General features: G+C 42.6%; 1 protein-coding gene across 8 annotated transcripts in view; it reads left to right on the top strand.

Annotated features, from left to right (window-relative positions):
* AKAP13 (A-kinase anchoring protein 13) overlaps positions 1–19,630 on the top strand; it is a 315,522-nt gene that overhangs the window by 172,881 nt on the left and 123,011 nt on the right. For all 8 annotated transcript variants that reach the window (XM_055417745.2, XM_088829675.1, XM_088829674.1 and 5 more), the window contains one exon: positions 2,140–2,273. In XM_055417745.2, the coding sequence (XP_055273720.2) occupies positions 2,140–2,273 (134 nt within the window). The remainder of the gene's footprint in view (positions 1–2,139; positions 2,274–19,630) is intronic.

The following is a 19,630-nucleotide window of genomic DNA, read 5'->3' as shown; positions in this document are numbered from 1 at the left end:
CCAAGGAGTTACGTCTAAGATTTTAAGGCTGTAGGAAGGAAAATGAGACAGAAGTCAAGTTCTAACAGCGTCTGTGGGTTTGGAGTTGGTGGCTGTGTGTGGGAGAGTTACTTCTGATGCCTCAAGGAGTCATGTGTGCTCCATGCTCATGGCCTCCAAGGACAGGGAGAAGTAACCAGTGATGAAGCAATGGGTGCTTTTTTCAGAAAATGGCCAGGACTGGGGAAAGTCCCTGGTCACGTGGCCCCAGAGAAAAAGCACCCAAGTGTGATCTCAGACCAAAGGGTATTTTCTAAGAAGTTTACATTCCACTTATGAATTTAACCCTGCTGCTTTGTAAGTGGGCAGACAGACATCAGTGTAACTGCTGGTTTGGAAGGGCCCACATAGCATTGGCCTCTGTTTTTATTATATACTGCCGTCTGCAGAGCCAAATAGAAATCGAGAGGAGGGAATCGCATACCTTCAGTTCGAATGAGGGGACGGGGCCTGGTTCGTATCGAGAGCATTGCCCGCGGTGCTTTGGGAAGTTAGTATTCATGATGGAGCCAGGCCAGTCGTGTGGGGGCTGCCAGCACCCTGCAAGTCCCAGTAATCTCTGTTTACTGCTCTGACTGGTTGCTGCTTGCCAAGATACATATTTTCAGGTGATGGATATTATCATCAGGATAGTAAGGATTTATGAGAAATCATATCTCCAAATAAATGAAATAAAAATCAACACCTGCCCCCCGACCCCCACCAAAATAAAAAACTTCTTGTCTTACTCACTTAGAAATGTTTTAATCAAGGAATATTTAAGGGGATTGCTTAGTCAGATTTTTTTTTTTTTAACTTTAATCACATATTATGAAATGGAAGACAGATTTTCATTCTTTGGACAATGAAACGTTTGCCCTTTTTTTTTTTTTTAATTGCTAGTAAGATCATGTAATTAAAAATAAAGGCAAAGAAAGGAGACTTACAAGTATTCATTTATAGTAATGTAGCTTTCCTAAATCTAAAGTAGAGCTTTATACATGTCACAGTGTGCTATTAGGATACAATAACTTTTTACATTTATTTTTAATTGGAGGATAATTGCAATATTATGTTGGTTTCTGCCATTTGAATCGACTGTGAGTATACATATGTCTCCTGTATCTTGAGCCTCTCTCACACCTCCCACCCTTAGAATACAGTCTCAATATACTTCATTATAAGTATATACTATACTATAAAATTTATTCTTTAGTGAAAGAAAGCTCTGTGCCCTCTGTTGTAGGGAGCATTTTTCTCTGCCGGAGTAGTGGTGTCACTAGATTAATAATCATAGAAAATTTTCAAAATGAAATCGAAATATAGTTCTCTTTGTATTTGGATTATCAAGATGAATTTTGACTGTTCAGCCATTAGAGTCCCCTTTGAAAAAAAAATGTCAAAGACTAAATTTGTCTCAGGGATCATTTTATCACTTCCTTCCTATATTAGCTTGACCATATGGTGGTCAAGTAACAAAACCGCTGCTGTTTGGTCTGTTAAGCATCAGTCTAAAGAAAACATGAGAAACTTTTTCTTAAGGAAAGGACCTGCTGGTTTGTAGTTGTGTTTTGGTTTGGAAAGAAATAAAAGTTAAAACAAAATCTGGTTTACTCAGGATACTTTAGGTGTATGAGTGTGTATAGTATGTTTTTAAAAGACTGTTCCCAAAAGCTTTATCTCATTCTCAGCGGCTCTTTTCTTCTTGTCATGTGCAAGTATGTCTTGCCTCTATGATGATAAGATGTACTGACTACTAGCTATAGTTGTTAATCGGTTCCCTTAAAGCTTGTAAGTTTTCTTTTCCACGTGCAAGTAAGCACCACACTCATAGAATCATCATGAAAAGTTAATAGTGAAAATGGAAGTTCAGTAGGCATTGAACAAGATCTTCCCTTAGCTACAAACCCACACAGAGGCTGGAGAAAACCACACAACCCTGTGATCAGGGCTCAGCACAGGGCTATAAATGACACCATCTCCCAAACAATACTTGCTGTCTAATGCAGAAAAGAAGCAAAAGCAAACAGAATGCATGAAACCTGGAGCAAGTTGTGTAAACAGAAAGGCCCAGGGAATCAATTTTTCAAATGCACTTTGTAACCACCTTGCTCTCCCTAGAAATGCCCGACACGAAAGCTGAAGATGAAGTGGATTTTCTGAGTAACACCCGGGAGAGTTCAGTTTCTGAAGAGGTGGCTCTGGGAAACAGAACTTCTACACCGGAGGTGAAACAAGGCCCGAAGACCCAGGCGGTGAGTCTGTCCGAGCACAAAATGTGTTTAGCCTGCTCTGCTGTGTCTGCTCTGTGGCATTGTCTGGGGATTTTTTAAATTCACAGAAGGGTTTTTCCCCTTTTCCCTTGTTCCCTGATAAACAAATGTGGCCATGGTGCAGTGAAGCTTTTACACAGCATCATTTTTGAATGGATGTTTTAGATCCCTGCAGGGATCCCTTGGAGGTTGTAATGAAAAAGGTTTTTTCTCTGTGAGCACAAGACTTTCCAGTTTGTCATGAGGTTTAACATGTCTCAAGATGGGAATTACCACAAAAAGGGATCTATTGGCACTTCTTAAACCTGACTCTTCTTTCTTTATATAGAAACTGATAGCAAAGATGATATTTTAATTTGAAACCCAATACTGACTGAAATAGGAAATGTGTCATTTTTAATGATTAAAAAAAAAGTTTATTAGATTTTCATAACAACTCTATTGAGACATAATTCAGATAACTGTACAATTCACTCATTCAGATAAAGTGCACAGTGCGGTGGTTTTTTAACGTGTTTACAGAGTTGTACAACCGTCACCACTGTCCAACTTTATAACATTGGCATCGCACCAGAAAGAAACCCATATTCATTAACAGTTCACCCCTACCCACCTCAGTCAATAGTCACCAGTCTCCTGTCTTCAGGGATTTGCCTCTTCCAGAATGTCATACAAATGCAGGTACAGAACATGTGGGCTTCACTGACTGGTTTCTTTCACATAGTGTATTATTTCAGAGTTCATCCATGCTGTAACATTGATCAATATTTAATTTCTTTTTATTACCAAGTAGTACCCCATTGTATGGATGTACCATATTTTTTTTCTATATTTGGATTGTTTCTACTTTTTGGCTGAATAGTTGTGAATAGTAACTGCTAACGAACTGTCCATTTGTATGGACATATGTTTTTATATGCTTAGTAATTATTGTGTTGGCTCATGCGGTAATTCCGTATTTAGTATTCAGTAAGTTTTCAAAAATGATTTTTTCCCCAGAGTCTTGATTGTTGTTCTTGTTTGAAGCTATTAACTTGTAAAACAAGAGAACTTAAAAACTTGTAGAACAGTGCTCTAAGCTTTAGATGCCATGATTGTTGTTTGTTTTTTTTTAAAAAAAGCAACAAAAGCAAACAAAAAGAACCTCACACATCTGTGGCTGGAAAATCAAGTTACTGGAGTAAGTCACATTGCCTGTCCGAAAATCAGCCATCCTTGTCTAGACTTGAGGGTGTGTTTTTTTGCTCTTCAGAGGGCTAAGTATTTTTCATAGAATTACCCCAGTTAGCTAAACAGCATGGTACCCTTCCAGACTGTTTCAGGTGTATGGATTGGGATAAACAAGCTTCATTTTGTTGGAGTGCAGTGGTAGGGAGGTGCTGGCTGTTCCCACCCACTCCTTATTACCGATAATATTCATGACTAATGCCTGGGTGGCTACTTGTACAGCAGGCATTATTCAGACAAATGTTGCTTTTGCCCCTGGGGAAAGAAAAGAGAACACACCCTGCATGGGTAACATGTGTCTTTGTTTCCAGAAGCCCCTGAAAAAGGGAAGGAACAAACTCACATCCTTGAATTCAAATACCTCTGTTTCTTCGTCCTCCACGTGAAGTCCTGTGATTAGTGTCCTGTGTACAGCCTGAGGCTCGGCCACAGACCGTTTGCTTTCCTGTGAGGATAGCTCTGTCCCGACTGTATCTTAACCATTACAAAGAAGAGAGCAAAACTCTGTTTTGTTTTGGGTTTTTGTTTGTTTGTTTTGTATTGGGGGTATAGCTGATAAACAGACAGTGTTGTGATAGTTTCCGGTGACCATTGAAGGGACTCATTCATACAAATGAATCCATCTCCCCCAAACTCCCTTCGCATCCAGGCTGCCACATAACACTGAGCAGAGTTCCCTGTGCTAGACAGCAGGTCCTTGTTGGCTATCCATTTTAAATACAGCAGTGTGTACATGTCCATCCCAAACTGCCTAACTATCCCTTCCTCCCATCCTTCCCCCTGATAACCATAAGTGCCTTCTCAAAGTCTGTGAGTCTGTTTCTTTTTGTAAGTAACTTCATTTGTATCATTTCTTTTTAGACTTCGGATATAAGGGCTGTCACAGGATAGTTCTCCTTCTCTCTCTGACTGACTTAAAGTTGCTCCTTTCCTTGTCTCTCTTCCTCTTCTCATTTTCCCTCCAGTTTTAGACGCTGAGAGAGAAGACACTCCTCTGGTTGGTCATTAGGCATCATTTTACAGATAGAAGAAGTAGACCCCCAAATAGTCCCTTGGCTAGCTCAAGGTCAGGGCCTGCTAGAATGGGAGCTTCTAGTTTGGTTCTAACCTAGAATCTGCCCAGTGGGGTGCCTTCCTCCCCAACTCTTATCCCAGGCTCTCTACTGTGGGCTTATCCTAAGGAGCCTCAGGATTCGAGAACCATGTAATTTGTCTGTTGTTGCTGGGGTATGTCTTTGCTTTGTGTCTGCCTTCACTCCGTGTAGTTAGGGAAAGCATACTTTAATGGAATTTTTAGTTCATGAGGAACTTTAGGTCTAGCGCTCACAGCATTCTTACAGTGACATGAAATCTGACCTCTGACCTGCCCTCCCTTGCTGTGGATCGAAAGGAGGAAGCGTGGACACACATTTTGCATCTTCCCTGTGTCACATTTTCTCCTTTTTCCCCCATCTAACCCTCTGCATGTTCTTTTCCTGGAGGGAGGTTTGTGAACATGTTTGTAAAGGACAGAGAATAAATACTTCAGAGTTTGTGGGATGTACAGTTTCTGTGACGGCTAATCAATCACCTTTGCTGTTGCATGCAAAAGCAGCCAGAGGCTGCCTGTAAATAAGCATTTGACTGTTCTGATACAAACTTCATAGAAATTTGAATTTATTAAAAAATTTTTTTTTCTTTTCTTTGAAATTTGTATTTCATATTCTAAAGTCATGTCATATTGTGAAATGATTTCATATCACGAAATACTCTTTTTTGAATTTTTTCTTTCATCACTAAAAATTGTAAAAGTCTGCCCTTTTTTTTTTTTCCCCACGTACTGTACAAAAACGGGTGGTGGTAATCTGTCGGCCCCTGGCCTTTAGAATATGTGTGCATCAGTGGATGAAAAGAAAGAGAAAGCAAGTGGAATTTTTTCTCTTCTGAATGGTCTCAGCCTGTGGGAGAGCCGGTTACTACACCACACAGAGGAAGCAGAGAGTTTCATGTCTCTCCTAAGTGTGTCTTTTGACTTGGTATCTCCAGGGCTCCGCTTCCTTGATCTGTCTTCTGACCTTGACCTTCTGGAGCCTGGACTTGCAGTCTGAGATTCTGATGGTAGTCGAGGGCGGGGCGGCATTTGTTCAGGATTATTTAATTTGGTCTTTCAGACACATGCCCAGGCTTTGTATTGCCCTTGGGAATAAACCAGTCATTGCCTCATTGACTCATCGTTTCTCTGAATCAGCCTCTTCCCAATGTAAAACAGGAAAAAATCTGTGTGTCTTAACGCTTTGCTGCCGTCTTGAAAACCTGGAACATAGTTTTCATAAGGAATAAAGGATGCATGAAGGAATGGGGCAGTATCAAGAGTAGTGCTTGTGTATCCGCAGGAAAGCGCATGTATGTTAAATGCTTCAGGCTTCTCAGCACATGATTCACGGTCCTGACAGACACTTCCCCACTGAATCAAAAATAGTTCACAGTCCCAGAGGCCCAGTTTTATACGCAGAATGGTCCATTCCCTTTTGTCATTTTATCACCACTTTATATTCATGGTTTGTCACTGCATATTGCCAAAGCTTTAATACTAGTTACACTTTCAGTTCAGTTCAGTTCTAGGTTACCTTTTGTTGTCCTTTTTTTCCCCATTGAGTTAATATCTATCAAGTACTTGGAGCTCGACATGCAGTAAGTACAGCTTCAGTTCAGTTCAGTCACTCAGTCCTGTCCGACTCTTTGCGACCCCGTGAATTGCAGCACACCAGGCCTCTCTGTCCATCACCAACTCCCGGAGTTCACCCAAACTCATGTCCATCGAGTCGGTGATGCCATCCAGCCATCTCATCCTCTGTCGTCCCCTTCTCCTCCTGCCCCCAGTCTTTCCCAGCATCAGGGTGTTTTCCAATGAGTCAGCTCTTTGCATGAGGTGGCCAAAGTATTGGAGTTTCAATCTGTTCTTCCAATGAACACCCAGGACTGATCTCCTTTAGGATGGACTGGTTGGATTTCCTTGCAGTCCAAGGGACTCTCATGAGTCTTCTCCAGCACCACAGTTCAAAAGCATCAATTCTTCAGTGCTCAGCTTTCTTCACAGTCCAACTCTCACATCCATACATGACCACTGGAAAAACCATAGCCTTGACTAGACGGACCTTTGTTGGCAAAGTAATGTCTCTGCTTTTTAATATGCTATCTAGGTTAGCATTCTTATTATTAATTATTTTCATAACTTCATATTCCAGTATCCTTTTTACTTATTGAAGTAACCGGTGACTTACAGTGGTTCCTAAAACAAACCACAGTTTCTGCTTCTTGAATATTGTTATAAAAGCTTCAGGGGTAGCAGCAAGCATTAATTTAAGTTGGGAGACAGGGTGCTTGTTCTGAGATCTTTAGACATTTGAATGAACCTGAAAGATTTTCTGAAATAGGAAGGGAAAAAATTGTTTCTGGAAAGTTAAGCAGCTAGCCTCATTTCACAGCTAGTTATCTCTGTACGCTAGACTAGAACTCATTTCTGTATGGGCAATGTTTCTGTTACATTGTGGTTTTCAGAAAACTCATCCTGAGGATATACGTCTGGGCTGTTCAGTCCACTTTGATTTTTTGTGTTTTAAACAAACAGCCCTGACTGATGGATGCAACACGCGAAGATTCTGAAGCCAGTGTGAAGTACTCCCGTGCTTTCAGTGACAGTCGGAGAAGTTCCTCTGAGTACTTCAGCACTTAGTTTTACTTGCTTTAAGAGAAGTCTCGTGTTCTTATTATAATTTGTTCACCTGTAGCGAAATACCATCAAGATGGTATTTGTCCAGAGAGTTTGCTTTTGCTGAATAAAGAACTAAGATTTTCCAGACCTGCTATCTATTTCCTAAAGAATGCTGTGTAGAGATGACTCTGAATATTGAGTCCAGAACAGAAAGCCTCTGGGACCATTCACCTTGAGAAGATGCGCCACGAAGGCCAGGGAGGAGTTCTGACTCCTGCTTGCCTGCCCTAGTGCTTCAAACCAGCGTACTCCGTGTCTTCTGTGGATCTTTTCAATATATGGCCAGCTTAATTAGGGAGGACTGTCTGTTCATTGAGGTATTTCTATAATAATTCCTTTTCCAAATGATCATTGCAGAAGCGTGTTAGCCATACGGAAGAGTTAATTCAGCAAACCAGAGTGTCTTGTCAGGATGCCCATGGTCCTGGCAGCCAAACACTCAAGAAGAAATACATTCAAGCACAACTATAAAATCCCATATGTTGAGTATTAGGTTATTGGGAAAGTCTAGTCTTCATTTAACACACACTCCCCAATCAGAACCACTCCCTTTAAAAAACAAAAACAAAAAACTACATGGCCAAACATTAAATTAGCTCAGTTTTCGTTCTTAATTATTTTTACAGCAGTGTTAATATTTGTTTCTTCATGGTTTTGGTAAGGGCAGTGTTAGACTATTTTTGGTTAAAATCTTTTTTAATTCTCCCTGTGTGTTGATTATTTTCTGTGTTTTCTTCCTCTTGTCTCAAGGGGGCGAGCTTGCATTTCCGTACCTAGGCCAGGAGTCTCTAAAAAGGGTTTTGTTTTTTTGTGTATGGCTTTTCACAGCCTGTATGCTGAGCTACGGCAGCTCCCTCAGACTCTTTGGTAACTGACTGGACAGGTCATAGCACTGATAACACAAGACGGCTCACACAGCCTACCCTGTTATTTGACAGTTTCCAATTTTTAAAAAGAGATTTTTGAAAATGTCTGTGCTGCCATATTTACATATAGAGTTTTGTGGTGTGTGTGTCACCCAGGAAGAAGCAAAGTGGTCTCGCCAATAAGTCTTCTCTACGTATACTTGGTATTTAAGAGAACCAGCACCCCATCCCTCTGCCCCCATTGCCAGTTATCTTTTCTGGGGTCCAAGTCTAGAGCTAGCTAGCTTTAGTCACGGGGAAACTTACTCCTCAGCTTTTTCATATAGAACTGTTAGAGATACTCTGGATGTTTCTTCTGACATGGAGTTAATAAGAAATTTCTGCAAGTATTTGAGCAAACTCTGGGAGATCGTGGAGAACAGAAGAGCCTGGCATACTGCAGTCCATGGGGTTGCCAAGTCGGACACAACTTAGCAACTAAACAACCACAACATATTATTCTAAAAAAGATAGTTGCCAAAAAGAAGTGCCTTGAAGAACCCCAGATCATAAAGCCACAAGCGGAAAAACCTGCAACCTTAGTGTAAAAGTATCTGTAGATGATATTTGTAAGTTCATGTATGTGTGCTCAGTCATGTAAGAGTATAATGTAATGATCTGTAAGAATATAATTTAATATCTATAGATAATATATGTAAGAATATAATTTAATGATTTAATTTAAAACAAAATAGCATAGTTTTTCCTTTTTCTAAAAAACTGAGGTGCAGTTGGTGTACAATACTTTATTTTGGCTGCTTAGCAGTGATTCACAATTTTTAAAGGTTATGTTCCATTTATAATTATTAAAATCATCAGGCATGTTCCCTGTGTTGTACTATATGCCCTTATTACGTATTTTACATACAGCAGTTTGTCCCTCTGAATCCCCTTACCCTGTCGATTCCGCATATAAGCGATATCATACAGGATGTGTTTTTCTCTGTTGGACTTAGCTTCACTTAACATAATTCCCTCCAAGCTTATTGCAACTGGCAGAAACGCATTCCTTGTTACCCTGAGTAGTATACCGTTGTATGTGGCCGTATAGTTTTAAGTGACCATTTGATCTGTGAAGAAAGGCTTAGGCCCCTGTTGATAATGTGCATAGTTGGGGCAGCTATATTCTCAGATTAGATTTTGATCATGTGTTTTAAGAAGAGGCCTTGCTGGTTGGCCACCATAAGAATAAAAGGTGTGCACTGTATGTGGGATTGTTTACTCTAGCCAGGAAAGGGTTCAGAGGTACTGATTTCTTATATCTTGGTCCTCTTAGGCTGCCTGAACTTTGTGATGGGGCCCGTGGCTTTAATTTCAATTTACTTATTCATTTAGTAAGCCTTAAGTGAATGTACCTTTCCCTCTCAAGGTATTGCATCGAATATGTAGGGAAGTAAAACGAGGTTAGATATTACCCATGCCCCAGTCCAGTTAAGTAAAGCAAGCACACGCGGGCACACTCACACTCTGTGGCTGCTCTGCATGAGATGTGCCATAAGGTGCCTTCAGGGTGCTGCAGGAGAAGTTCACAGAACTCGGGTGAGTTCTCCCTGAGACGTGCTTGTCTGGATGGTTCCTTAGTAAAACCTTTTTGTAACACTTGTGGTCGAAATAGTCACTAGAAAGTACGGATGGGTTCAGGGAACTTTTGATGTGCTCCCCAGCTTGATAGCTCTTTATTGCTTTCCCAATGTGCTCAGCCTTTGAAAGATCTCAGAATTGCCAGAAATGCCCCAGTTTCCATTTAGGAAACTGAAAAGTAGCATTTACCAAAAGCAGTATAGGAATGGGGGGAGAGAGTCACAGGCAGTGCTGGTGAGGCGTGGGTTCAGTGACCCCTGGGTTGGGAAGAGCCCCTGGAGGGGGCATGGTAACCCCCTCCAGTGTTCTTGCCTGGAGGATCCCGTGGACAGAGGAGCCTGGTGGGCTACAGTCCATGGGGTCACAAAGAGTCGGATGCAACTGAAGCAACTTAGCACACATGCGTGTATAAAGAATGGAAGTATTCGGTAGTGTGTGAATCATGTAGGAATTAAAAAGAGTAGTGTCTCTGTTTAAACATTTCCATTCTTGGCCTCTTTCATGCAGTGATATAGCCACTATTCTACAGTTCTGAGAATCCCGCATGCCTCCTCTTGGCTTAAGGACCCAAAGAATTGTAACATGGTCTTAAGTCCGCACCACACGTGTTGTCTTTAGTTGATGGCAAAAATACTTTCCATAAAGTTCAGAACAGAAAATACTATTACGAACACATTTAAAATGTCTTCAGTTCAAGCCTTAATAAGTCCAACTAAGCCAAATGTTTATTATATTGATCTTCCTTGTCTGTGTAGCAGTTGCCATTCTGTTCTGAGTCATCAGACCTGATACATATTTAAGATTTTTGAAAACCTAATCATTCTGGGGTTGGAGCTTGGAGTCGAACTGTAGTATTAATATAAGAATGAAATAGATTTTTTGTCTTTGGTTCCTAGATTTCTATTGAGATAGTTAGAAGATTTCTGGAACTGTTTGAACTACTTACGATAGGAATAATTAGAATAAGTATGTAGCTTCCCAAAGTGGACATTGTGGAATTTGAATGTCTAAATTTGACTTGGAGCTTTCATTTACGTGAGATAAACAGTGGTTCCTCCTTATCCTTGGAGTGTGTGTTCCCAGACCTGAAGCCTTGTTTTGTTCACTCAGTCGTGTCTGACCCTTTGCGACCCCGTGGACTGCAGCACGCCGGGCTTCCCTGCCTTCACTGTCTCCCGGAGTTTGCTCAAACTCGTGTCCATTGAGTCAGTGATGCCATCCAACCATCTCATCCACTGCCGCCCCCGTTCACTTCCTGCCCTCGGTCTTTCCCAGCATCAAGGTCTTTTTCCGTGAGTCGGCTCTTTGCATCAGGTGGCCAAACTATTGGACCTTGGGATAGTGCCAGCTCCTGTATACCCTGTGTTTCTTGTATACGTACACACCTGTGACAAGGTTTACTGTATCAGTTAGGTACAGTAAGAGGTTAACAACAGTGATAATAAAACGTCATGGTTACAACTATACAGTAATAAAAGTTACATGAATGTGATCTTTCTCTCAAAATACCTTAGTGTACAGATGTAATGTCGTTTCCATCTTAACTGATCACTTACCATTGCACTATGCCTGTAATTATTGTAATTTGAGATGAGACAGCAAAGGTAGCACTTTTTTCTTGTTCCTGCTTCACAGTTTCTCAGAAGATTCATTCTTACCATAGATCTTAGCAACTTCAGTATATGGTTGGTTGGTTGGTTTTTCACCCGTTATTAAGTCTGAAACTTTCACCTTTTTGGGCTTCCCTGGTGGTTCAGCTGGTAAAGAATCCACCTGCAATGCGGGAAACCTGTTTGATTCCTGGGTTGGGAAGATCCCGTGGAGAAGGAAACAGCTACTCACTCCAGTATTCTGGCTGGGAGAATTCCGTGGATGGTATAGTCCATGGGGTCGAAAAGAGTTGGACACGACTGAGCGACTTTCACTTTTGTTTACCTTTTCACTTAGAGCACTTTATACCGAATTGCTGGCATCACTACTCTTGTGCCTTGGGACGCGTGAAATAAAATAAGGGTTAGTTGAACACTGCAAAGTGATACTGAGTTAGTCATTCTGATAACCAGAAAAGCTACACAGTGGCTTATGGGCAGGGTTTACTATTCTTGCTTGCAGTCTCCTTGAAGAAAGCTAGTCCAGTAAAAAAAAATGGGCTGATAAGTTAGAGACACCTTGCCACCCCTTTGGTTGGTTTGCAGAAATAGCAAGCGTGGGGGCATTTAAAGGTCTTTTCTGTTCGTATTGCAGATTCCATTACAGGAGCCCCACGTCTTGTAGAACAAGCGGTTGTCCTTACGGAACCTTCGTGTGGGGTGGCACTGTGGCCTCTGTCATGCAGTCTCTACCTGTAGTTTGCAAGGAAGTGGCTGGAGCCCAGAGCGCTCCAGTGCTCAAAGGGCTTGCCTTTGTTTGTCCAGATGGTTGGCACAGAGCCCAGCCCAGGACCCCAAACTCTGGAGCCTGGCCTCTCCCTTCCTGCCTGCCTCTACCTGCAAGGCCACCTCATCTCCTTTAAGTCAGCTCCTCTGTGTCCCACCCTAAGCTGAGGCACCCTGCCGCCTCTCCAGGCCTGGGCTCCCTCTGCTGGGGCAGTCTTTAAATAGGACCAGCTCTCCTGGTCAGTGGCCCTCTTCTGTTTCATGGAGCCCTTGCGCCACCTCCATACACGGAAGTCGCAGGACGGGCACAGCTGAATCTGCATGCTGCTTCCTGTGCTGGGGTCATCCGCTGCCCGGGGGGCTCTGCAGCTCCTTCAGCAGGTTGCCTGCTCACGTGGATTCTTGGAGGCCCGGGCTGGGGCCTGGTGCCGAGATCACAGTCCCGGGCTGTCTGGACAGGTGTACGGGTTGCACCCCTGTGGCCTTTCCCGTTCCAGAGCGTGGCATCTTGATTTTGATGCGTGCTTGACCCACGTTGCCTTCCCTGTGGTTTAACGCAGATCATTATCTACTGAGGCAAGGGGATCTTTGGATCTAAACCAGCGCGTGTGAGCTGGTCAGGACTGCATGTGGGTCTCCCAGGGCTTGTTTCCTGGCTGTGCCCGGGCAGACGAATGGTGTGAGACGGGGAGGGGCCTCGGCTCCCCTGTGTGTGCCGTGTCCTGCACTCGGGAGCCGCGCCTGCAGCCCTGGTCTCCTTTGCAGCGCCCTTCATCTTTCTGTCTCTATGAGAATAATTCCTGGAAATGGGCCTGTGGGCTTTTTCATTTCTGACATCAGTTTGTTTCTTTGCCAACTTCCTCCTTACTTTGCCACCTCAAATTCTTCTTCTCTTTTTTTTTTAACCCAATCTTTTATTTTGTATTGGGGTATAGCCGGTTGTACAATGTTGTGGTGGTTTCAGGTGAACAGGGAAAGGGACTCAGCCATACATATACGTGTATCCATTCTCCCCCACAACCCCCTGCCATCCAGCCTGCCACGTAACACTGAGCAGAGTTCCCGGTGCCATATGGTAGATCCCTTGTTGGTTACCCCTTTTAAATACAGCCATGTGTACATGACCTTCTAGAGTCCCTAACTATCCTTTCTTCCCGTCTCTGCCCTCAGCAACCATAAGTTTGTTTCCAAAGTCTGTGAGTCTCCCTCTGTTTTGTAAGTAAATTCATTTGTGTCAGATTCTCACATTCCTTTCCCCATTGAATCATCTACAAGCCGAGCTCCTTGTAGGCAGTGGGGTCTAGGGGTCTCGGGACAAGGGTTTGGCATCAGGTCTCCCCCACCCACCCCCTATGCCAGGCTAATGGCACAGGTGTCGAGAGAAGAGCCAGGTCACTTCCTCTGCTTCTGGCTTCTTGAGGTTACACCAGAACCTTGTGGTGTGCAGCCCCAACTCTGTGGGCAGCAGGACATTCATTCCAAGAGATGCGGGAGAGTCTTCTCTCGTTCCACCCCTGTGAGGCCAGGGCTGGTGGAAGGCCACAGCTTGACTTGTCAGTGGGGGCCGCTTGGGGAGACCGTGTGTGTATCCATGCCTGAGTTCCTTACTTTTAAACATTTATAGCAGAAGATTCCAGTGGTAACTGAAACTATTGGGGTGTGTTCCCTTCCTACAGGTCTGGCTTAACTGTTGTACTTTTCCAAAACTAAATCACCCTTCCATTGACCATCTCCTGTTGTGTGTGTTGAGCTCTGTGATAGAAGCTGGGGGTGCCGTGATGGTCAGATGAGTAGGAGACATCCCACCCCTCAAGAAGCTGTGTTGGGAGAGGCGAAGGAATGAGCCGCTAGTTGGCCCCTGAGGCCTGGGAGCTTAGAGAAGGAGCCCTCTCTCGCCGAGGCCTATTTATACCCATGTCCCTGCAGTTCGCTTTGGTGCCATTATACCATCAGCTGTTCAGTGGAGTTCTGCCAAAATGTTTCATGTGGGGATTTTTCCCCTGTTGACAGCCTTGCTGGCCTTAAAATAAGGAGCCAGTCTTTTCATTCCAGTTCCAGAAAGTGATGCTCGTGTTGTCACTGTTTTGCCAGGGAACAGTTCCTGTCTCCAGCACCATCGTCCAGCAACACGATGGGCTGCGTTCCTTCCTAGGAGTCATTAGACTTCCCTAATGAGATAATCCAGAGGAAGGGAATAGAGCTCTGGCCCTGCTCTCTCATTAGTACTGTGTCTGCCTCCCATCAAGCTCGTTGAATTGTTTTTCTCCTTGCCTGAGACTGTTCTTTCCTGCTTGACTCAGGAAGGGGGTTGCAGGCCAGGTTCTCTTGACGTGGGACTTTAATGCATTTGCTCTTGCAGCAGAACCCAGCATACAGGCTGTGAGCAGAAATCACTGCTTCATGGTTGGCATATAACATGGGCTGTACTCTGAGGTTTGCTTTGCTTTTTAAGTCCAAAGAATGTGTCCTACAGGCCTTGAAAAAGAGCTTGTCCCTGGCACACTCCACCCGCATAGCCCCCCAGGCTTTGTGAAGCCAGGGGAGGTTCTTGAGAAGTGCTGAATGCAGGTGGCTGACACCTGCCGCTCAGGGTCGCCGTTGCCTTCTCTACCTATTCGTTTTGGTTTTGGTGTCATACTGGAAGCTGCTGTTTCAGGCGTCCTTGGAGGGGGTCAGGGCCGGATGTGGAACCCCATCAATGCCTAAGAATGCTAAGTTTTCTCATCTTTAATTCCCGATGGGGAATTTTTGCCTTTTTTGCCACACGTGTGTCTCATGGCATGGCTGTTTAGTAAAAGCAAGATAATGCACGCCCTTTCAACACGATAATCTTTGAATCAGTCTTACTGTTCTTTGAAACTTAATGTCCCCGTGGTTTCCCACCTGTTTATTGCTGGGCAAGCATGAAGGTGCCCTGAAAGTGACTGATGTGAAAAGTTGCCTTGGTCCTTCCTCCCTCAAGCTAGTTAGTGCCAGCGTGGAGCAGGAAGGAGGGAGGCGGCAAGAAGGAAAAGGGAGCTGAAGGAGCGCTTTAACGTGGGGGCTCAGGAAGCAGAAGGATCGTGCAGCCTGCGTGCGTCTGCAGCGTCCAAGGCATGAAGCGGCGACAGCTGCGGAAAGACCTGGGTTGTCTGGTTCTTCTAGCAGTTGTTCATGTGCGTTCTTGTAATTCATCACCCCAGGGTCGACTGGAGAAGAGGAGATTATAAAACGAGATATTAAAGAAAGAAGGGCTGGCCAATCCTTCTTGCAAAAAGGATTTTATCACCTAACCAATTATCTTAATGGAGGATGATAATTGCACAAATTTAGCAAAGGGAAAAGTGGGAATTGTCAAAATATTTTTTAAAGCAAGGTTTTTAACTTTTAGATAGAAACTGTTCCTCAGAGGAAATTTCAACAGCTATTGCTCAGTAGAGGCACTGCTGGGCCACCTTTAACATAATAGGTAGGACTTTATAAATATTGGCATCCATTTCACCAAACAAGTATTTCTTTGGGAACTTCTTTTTAATAAAGAAAGGCTAATTAAGACATGTGACAAATGCTTGTCATTTTTACAAGATGGCCTTTTAAAGAGATATAGCTCCTCCTACCCCTGTTCCCAGATGTGTGTGTGCGCTGATGACCACAGGGCATAGCAGAGCTGAGACAGCTCGACTCTGGTGGGAGAAAAAGACCTATGAAGCCTCCTACCGTGTCCTTAGCATCCATTCCTTAGAATTGTGGCTTGCAGCTTCTCATACTACCTGCCCAGGAGCAGAGACCACTGCACAATTAGATGGTCGCTTCTCCACTCTGGAAGCTTGGATACGGGAGTCTTAGAAATGGCAGAGTTTTCAGATCGCTGGAGGTAAAGCCTCAAGTGCTGGAGCTTCCATTTAAAAGTCTTTGCTGTCATGTATTTCTGAAATACCCATGTATTTGACAGGCTTGTTAAATTCTGAAAAAGATTTACCCTCTTCTTAATGGCTTGCCAGCATCATTATGACTGTCATTAGACTGTTGTGTCATAAAGGTGAGTGAAGGAGTTACTCCTGTCACTTTACTGCTTGGTCAGGGGCCTGAGTCTCTCAAAAATGGAATTAGCCATATGGTCTATGAGAAAGTGCCTTTCAGGTAAATTTGTTTGCACGCAGCTCATAGAAATAGTCTTTTCCTAAAGAGTTTTATTTGCTCTTCAGAAAACGATCTCTGCTTTTCATTCCTGCTGTAGTTTCTCTCAGTTCATCAGCTTCATTCAACATATTAGGAAATTGTTGGTCCCTCACTTCACGTACATAAAACTATAGACGTTGGCTTTCATATAGTCTCTATTTTGCTTTCTTTTTTTAACAAAAAAAAATATTTTATTGAAATACAGTTGTCTTACAGTGCTGTGTTAATTTCTGCTATACAGCAGAGTGCTTCAGTTACACATGCATGCATTCTTTTCCATTATGGTTTATCACACAATATTGAATATAGTTCCCTGTACTATAAAGTAAGACCTTGTTGTTTGTCCATTCTGTATCCCAAACCCCAGATCAGTCCCTCTGCCTCCTACCCACCCTCTCCTGCAACCACAAGTCTTTCCCTATGTCTGTGAGTCTATGTTTCACAGATTAGTACATCTGTGTCATATTTTAGATTCCACAGGTAAGTGATATCCGGATATTTGTCTTTCTCAGTTACTTCACTTAGGACGATAATCTGTAGGTCCATCCATGTTGCTGCAGATGGCATGATTTCTTTCTTTTTCATGGCTGACTAATACCTCTCTGTGTATGAGTATGTGCACAGACCACATCATCTTTATCCATTCATCTGTTGATGGACATTTAGGTTGTTTTCCGTGTCTTGGCTGTTGTGAATAGTGCTGCTATGAACATAGAGGTGCCTGTATCTTTCTGAAGTATAGTTTTGTCTGGGTTTTTGTCCAAGAGTAGGATTGCTGGACCTCATGGCAAGTCTGTTTTTAGTTCTCTGAGGAACCCTCATACTGTTTTCCACAGTGGCTGCACCAAACTGCTTCACTAGCAGTGTGGAAAAGGAAGGTTTCCTTTTCTGCATACCCTCTCCAGCATTTGTTATTTGCAGATTTTTTAATGATGGCCATTCTGACCAGTGTAAGGTGTGGTACCTCACTGTAGTTTTGAGTTTCTCTAGTAATTAGCCATGCTGAGCATTTTTTCATGTGCCTTTTGGCCATCTGTATGTCTTCTTTGGAGAAATGTCTGTTTAGGTCATTTTTTGATTGGTTTGTTTATTTTCTGTTGTTGTTGAGTTGTTTGAGCTGTTTGCATATTTTGGAAACAGCCTTTGTCCCATTCCACAAACTGTCTTTTTGTTTTGTTTATGGTTTCCTTTACTGTTCAAAAGCTTATAAGTTTGATTAGGGCCCATTAAGAGTCATATCTTTAAGTCTTCAAGTCTTTAAGCCATTTTGAGAGTATTTTTGTGTTTGGTGTGAGGCTGTGTTCTTACTTTATTGATTTACATGTGACTGTCCAACTTACCCAGTGCCACTTGCTGAAGAGACTGCAAGCTAGAAAGGTTTCATCCCAGATTCCTCCTTCTTAGCCCAAATTAAAAACAAAAATGTTTTGGTCAAATTTACCTTGTCCCTTCACACTTCCGGTTTAAATATTTGTGCCCTCATCTCTCACCTGGGCTCTTTGGTCTCCTTAGCACTCATCTCTTCCTGCCTTACAACTCAGCTGTTCTTGAACTTTTTGGTCTCAAGATTCGTTAATACTTCAAGAAGTTATTGGGGACTCCAAATAAATTTTGTTTATATGAGTTATATCTATAAATATCTACTATGTTAGAAATTAAAACTGATACATTAAAATATTAATTCATTCATGGTAACATCAGGGCTTCCCTGGTGGCTCAGATGGTAGAGAACCTGCCTGCAAAGTAGGAGACCCGGGCTTGATCCCTGTGTCAGGAATGGGAACCCACTCCAGTATTCTTGCCTGGAGAATCCCATGGACAGAGGAGCCTGGCTACAGTCCATTGGATAGCAAAGAGTTGGACATGACTGAGCGACTAACACTTCTACTACTTCACTTTTCAGCAGTAGTAAACTTACTACTTGTTAACATAAAGAGTATATTTTCATGAAAAACAGCTTTCCAAAACAAAATTAGAAGAGGTGACATTGTTTTACTCAAACTTTTGGCTCAGCAGAAAACAGATTCTCACATCTCTTATACATTCAAGCCATTGCATTAGGGAAAAATCCAGCCTTTCACAAATATAGTGCATGAAAAGGAAGGGAAATTTTATACAGGGTTCAGGTTACCATTTTTCTAAATTCCATATATATGCGTTAATATACAGTATTGATGTTCTTCTTTCTGGCTTACTTCACTCTGTATAATTGGCTCCAATTTCATCCACCTCATTAAAACTGATTCAAATGCATTCTTTTTGATGGCTGAGAAATACTCCATTGTGTATATGTACCAAAGCTTTCTTATCCATTCATCTGCAGATGAACATCTAGGTTGCTTCCATGTCCTGGCTATTATAAACAGTGCTGCAATGAACATTGGAGTACATGTGTCTCTTTCAATTCTGGTTTCCTCGGTGTGTATGCCCAGGAGTGCGATCGCTGGATCATATGGCAGTTCTGTTTCCAGTTTTCTGAGGAATCTCCACACTGTTCTCCATAGTGGCTGTACTAGTTTGCATTCCCACCAACAGTGTAAGAGGGTTCCCTTCTCTCCACACCCTCTCCAGCATTTATTGCATGTAGACTTTTGGATAGCAGCCATTCTGACTGGTGTGAAATGGTATTTCATTGTGGTTTTGATTTGCATTTCTCTGATGATGAGGGATGTTGAGCATTTTTTCATGTGTTTATTAGCCATCTTTATGTCTTCTTTGGAGAAATGTCTGTTTAGTTCTTTGGCCCATTTTTTGATTGGGTCACTTAGTTTTCTGGAATTAAGCTGCAGGAGCTGCTTGTATAATTTGGAGATTAATCCTTTATCAGTTGCTTCATTTGCTATTATTTTCTCCCATTCTGAAGGCTGTCTTTTCACCTTGCTTAGAGTTTCCTTTGCTGTGCAGAAGCTTTTGATTTTAATTAGGTCCCATTTGTTTATTTTTGCTTTTATTTCCAATATACTGGGAGGTGGGTCTTGGAGGATCCTGCTGTGATTTATGTCAGAGAGTGTTTTGCCTACGTTCTCCTCTAGGAGTTTTATAGTTTCTGGTCTTACATTTAGATCTTTAATCCATTTTGAGTTTATTTTGGTGTATGGTGTTAGGAAGTGTTCTAGTTTCATTCTTTTGCAAGTGGCTGACCAGTTTTCCCAGCACCACTTGTTAAAGAGACTGTCTTTTCTCCATTTTATATTCTTGCCTCCTTTGTCGAAGATAAGGTGTCCATAGGAGCGTGGGTTTATCTCTGGGCTTTCTATTTTGTTCCATTGATCTATATTTCTGTCTTTATGCCAGTACCATACTGTCTTGATGACTGTGGCTTTGTAATAGAGCCTGAAGTCC

This window comes from Moschus berezovskii, chromosome 21 (genome assembly GCF_049115385.1).
Source record: "Moschus berezovskii isolate FMDL1 chromosome 21, NW_MosBer_1.0, whole genome shotgun sequence".
Classification (NCBI taxonomy): Eukaryota; Metazoa; Chordata; class Mammalia; order Artiodactyla; family Moschidae; genus Moschus; species Moschus berezovskii.
This window is presented reverse-complemented; position numbering and strand designations above follow the sequence as displayed.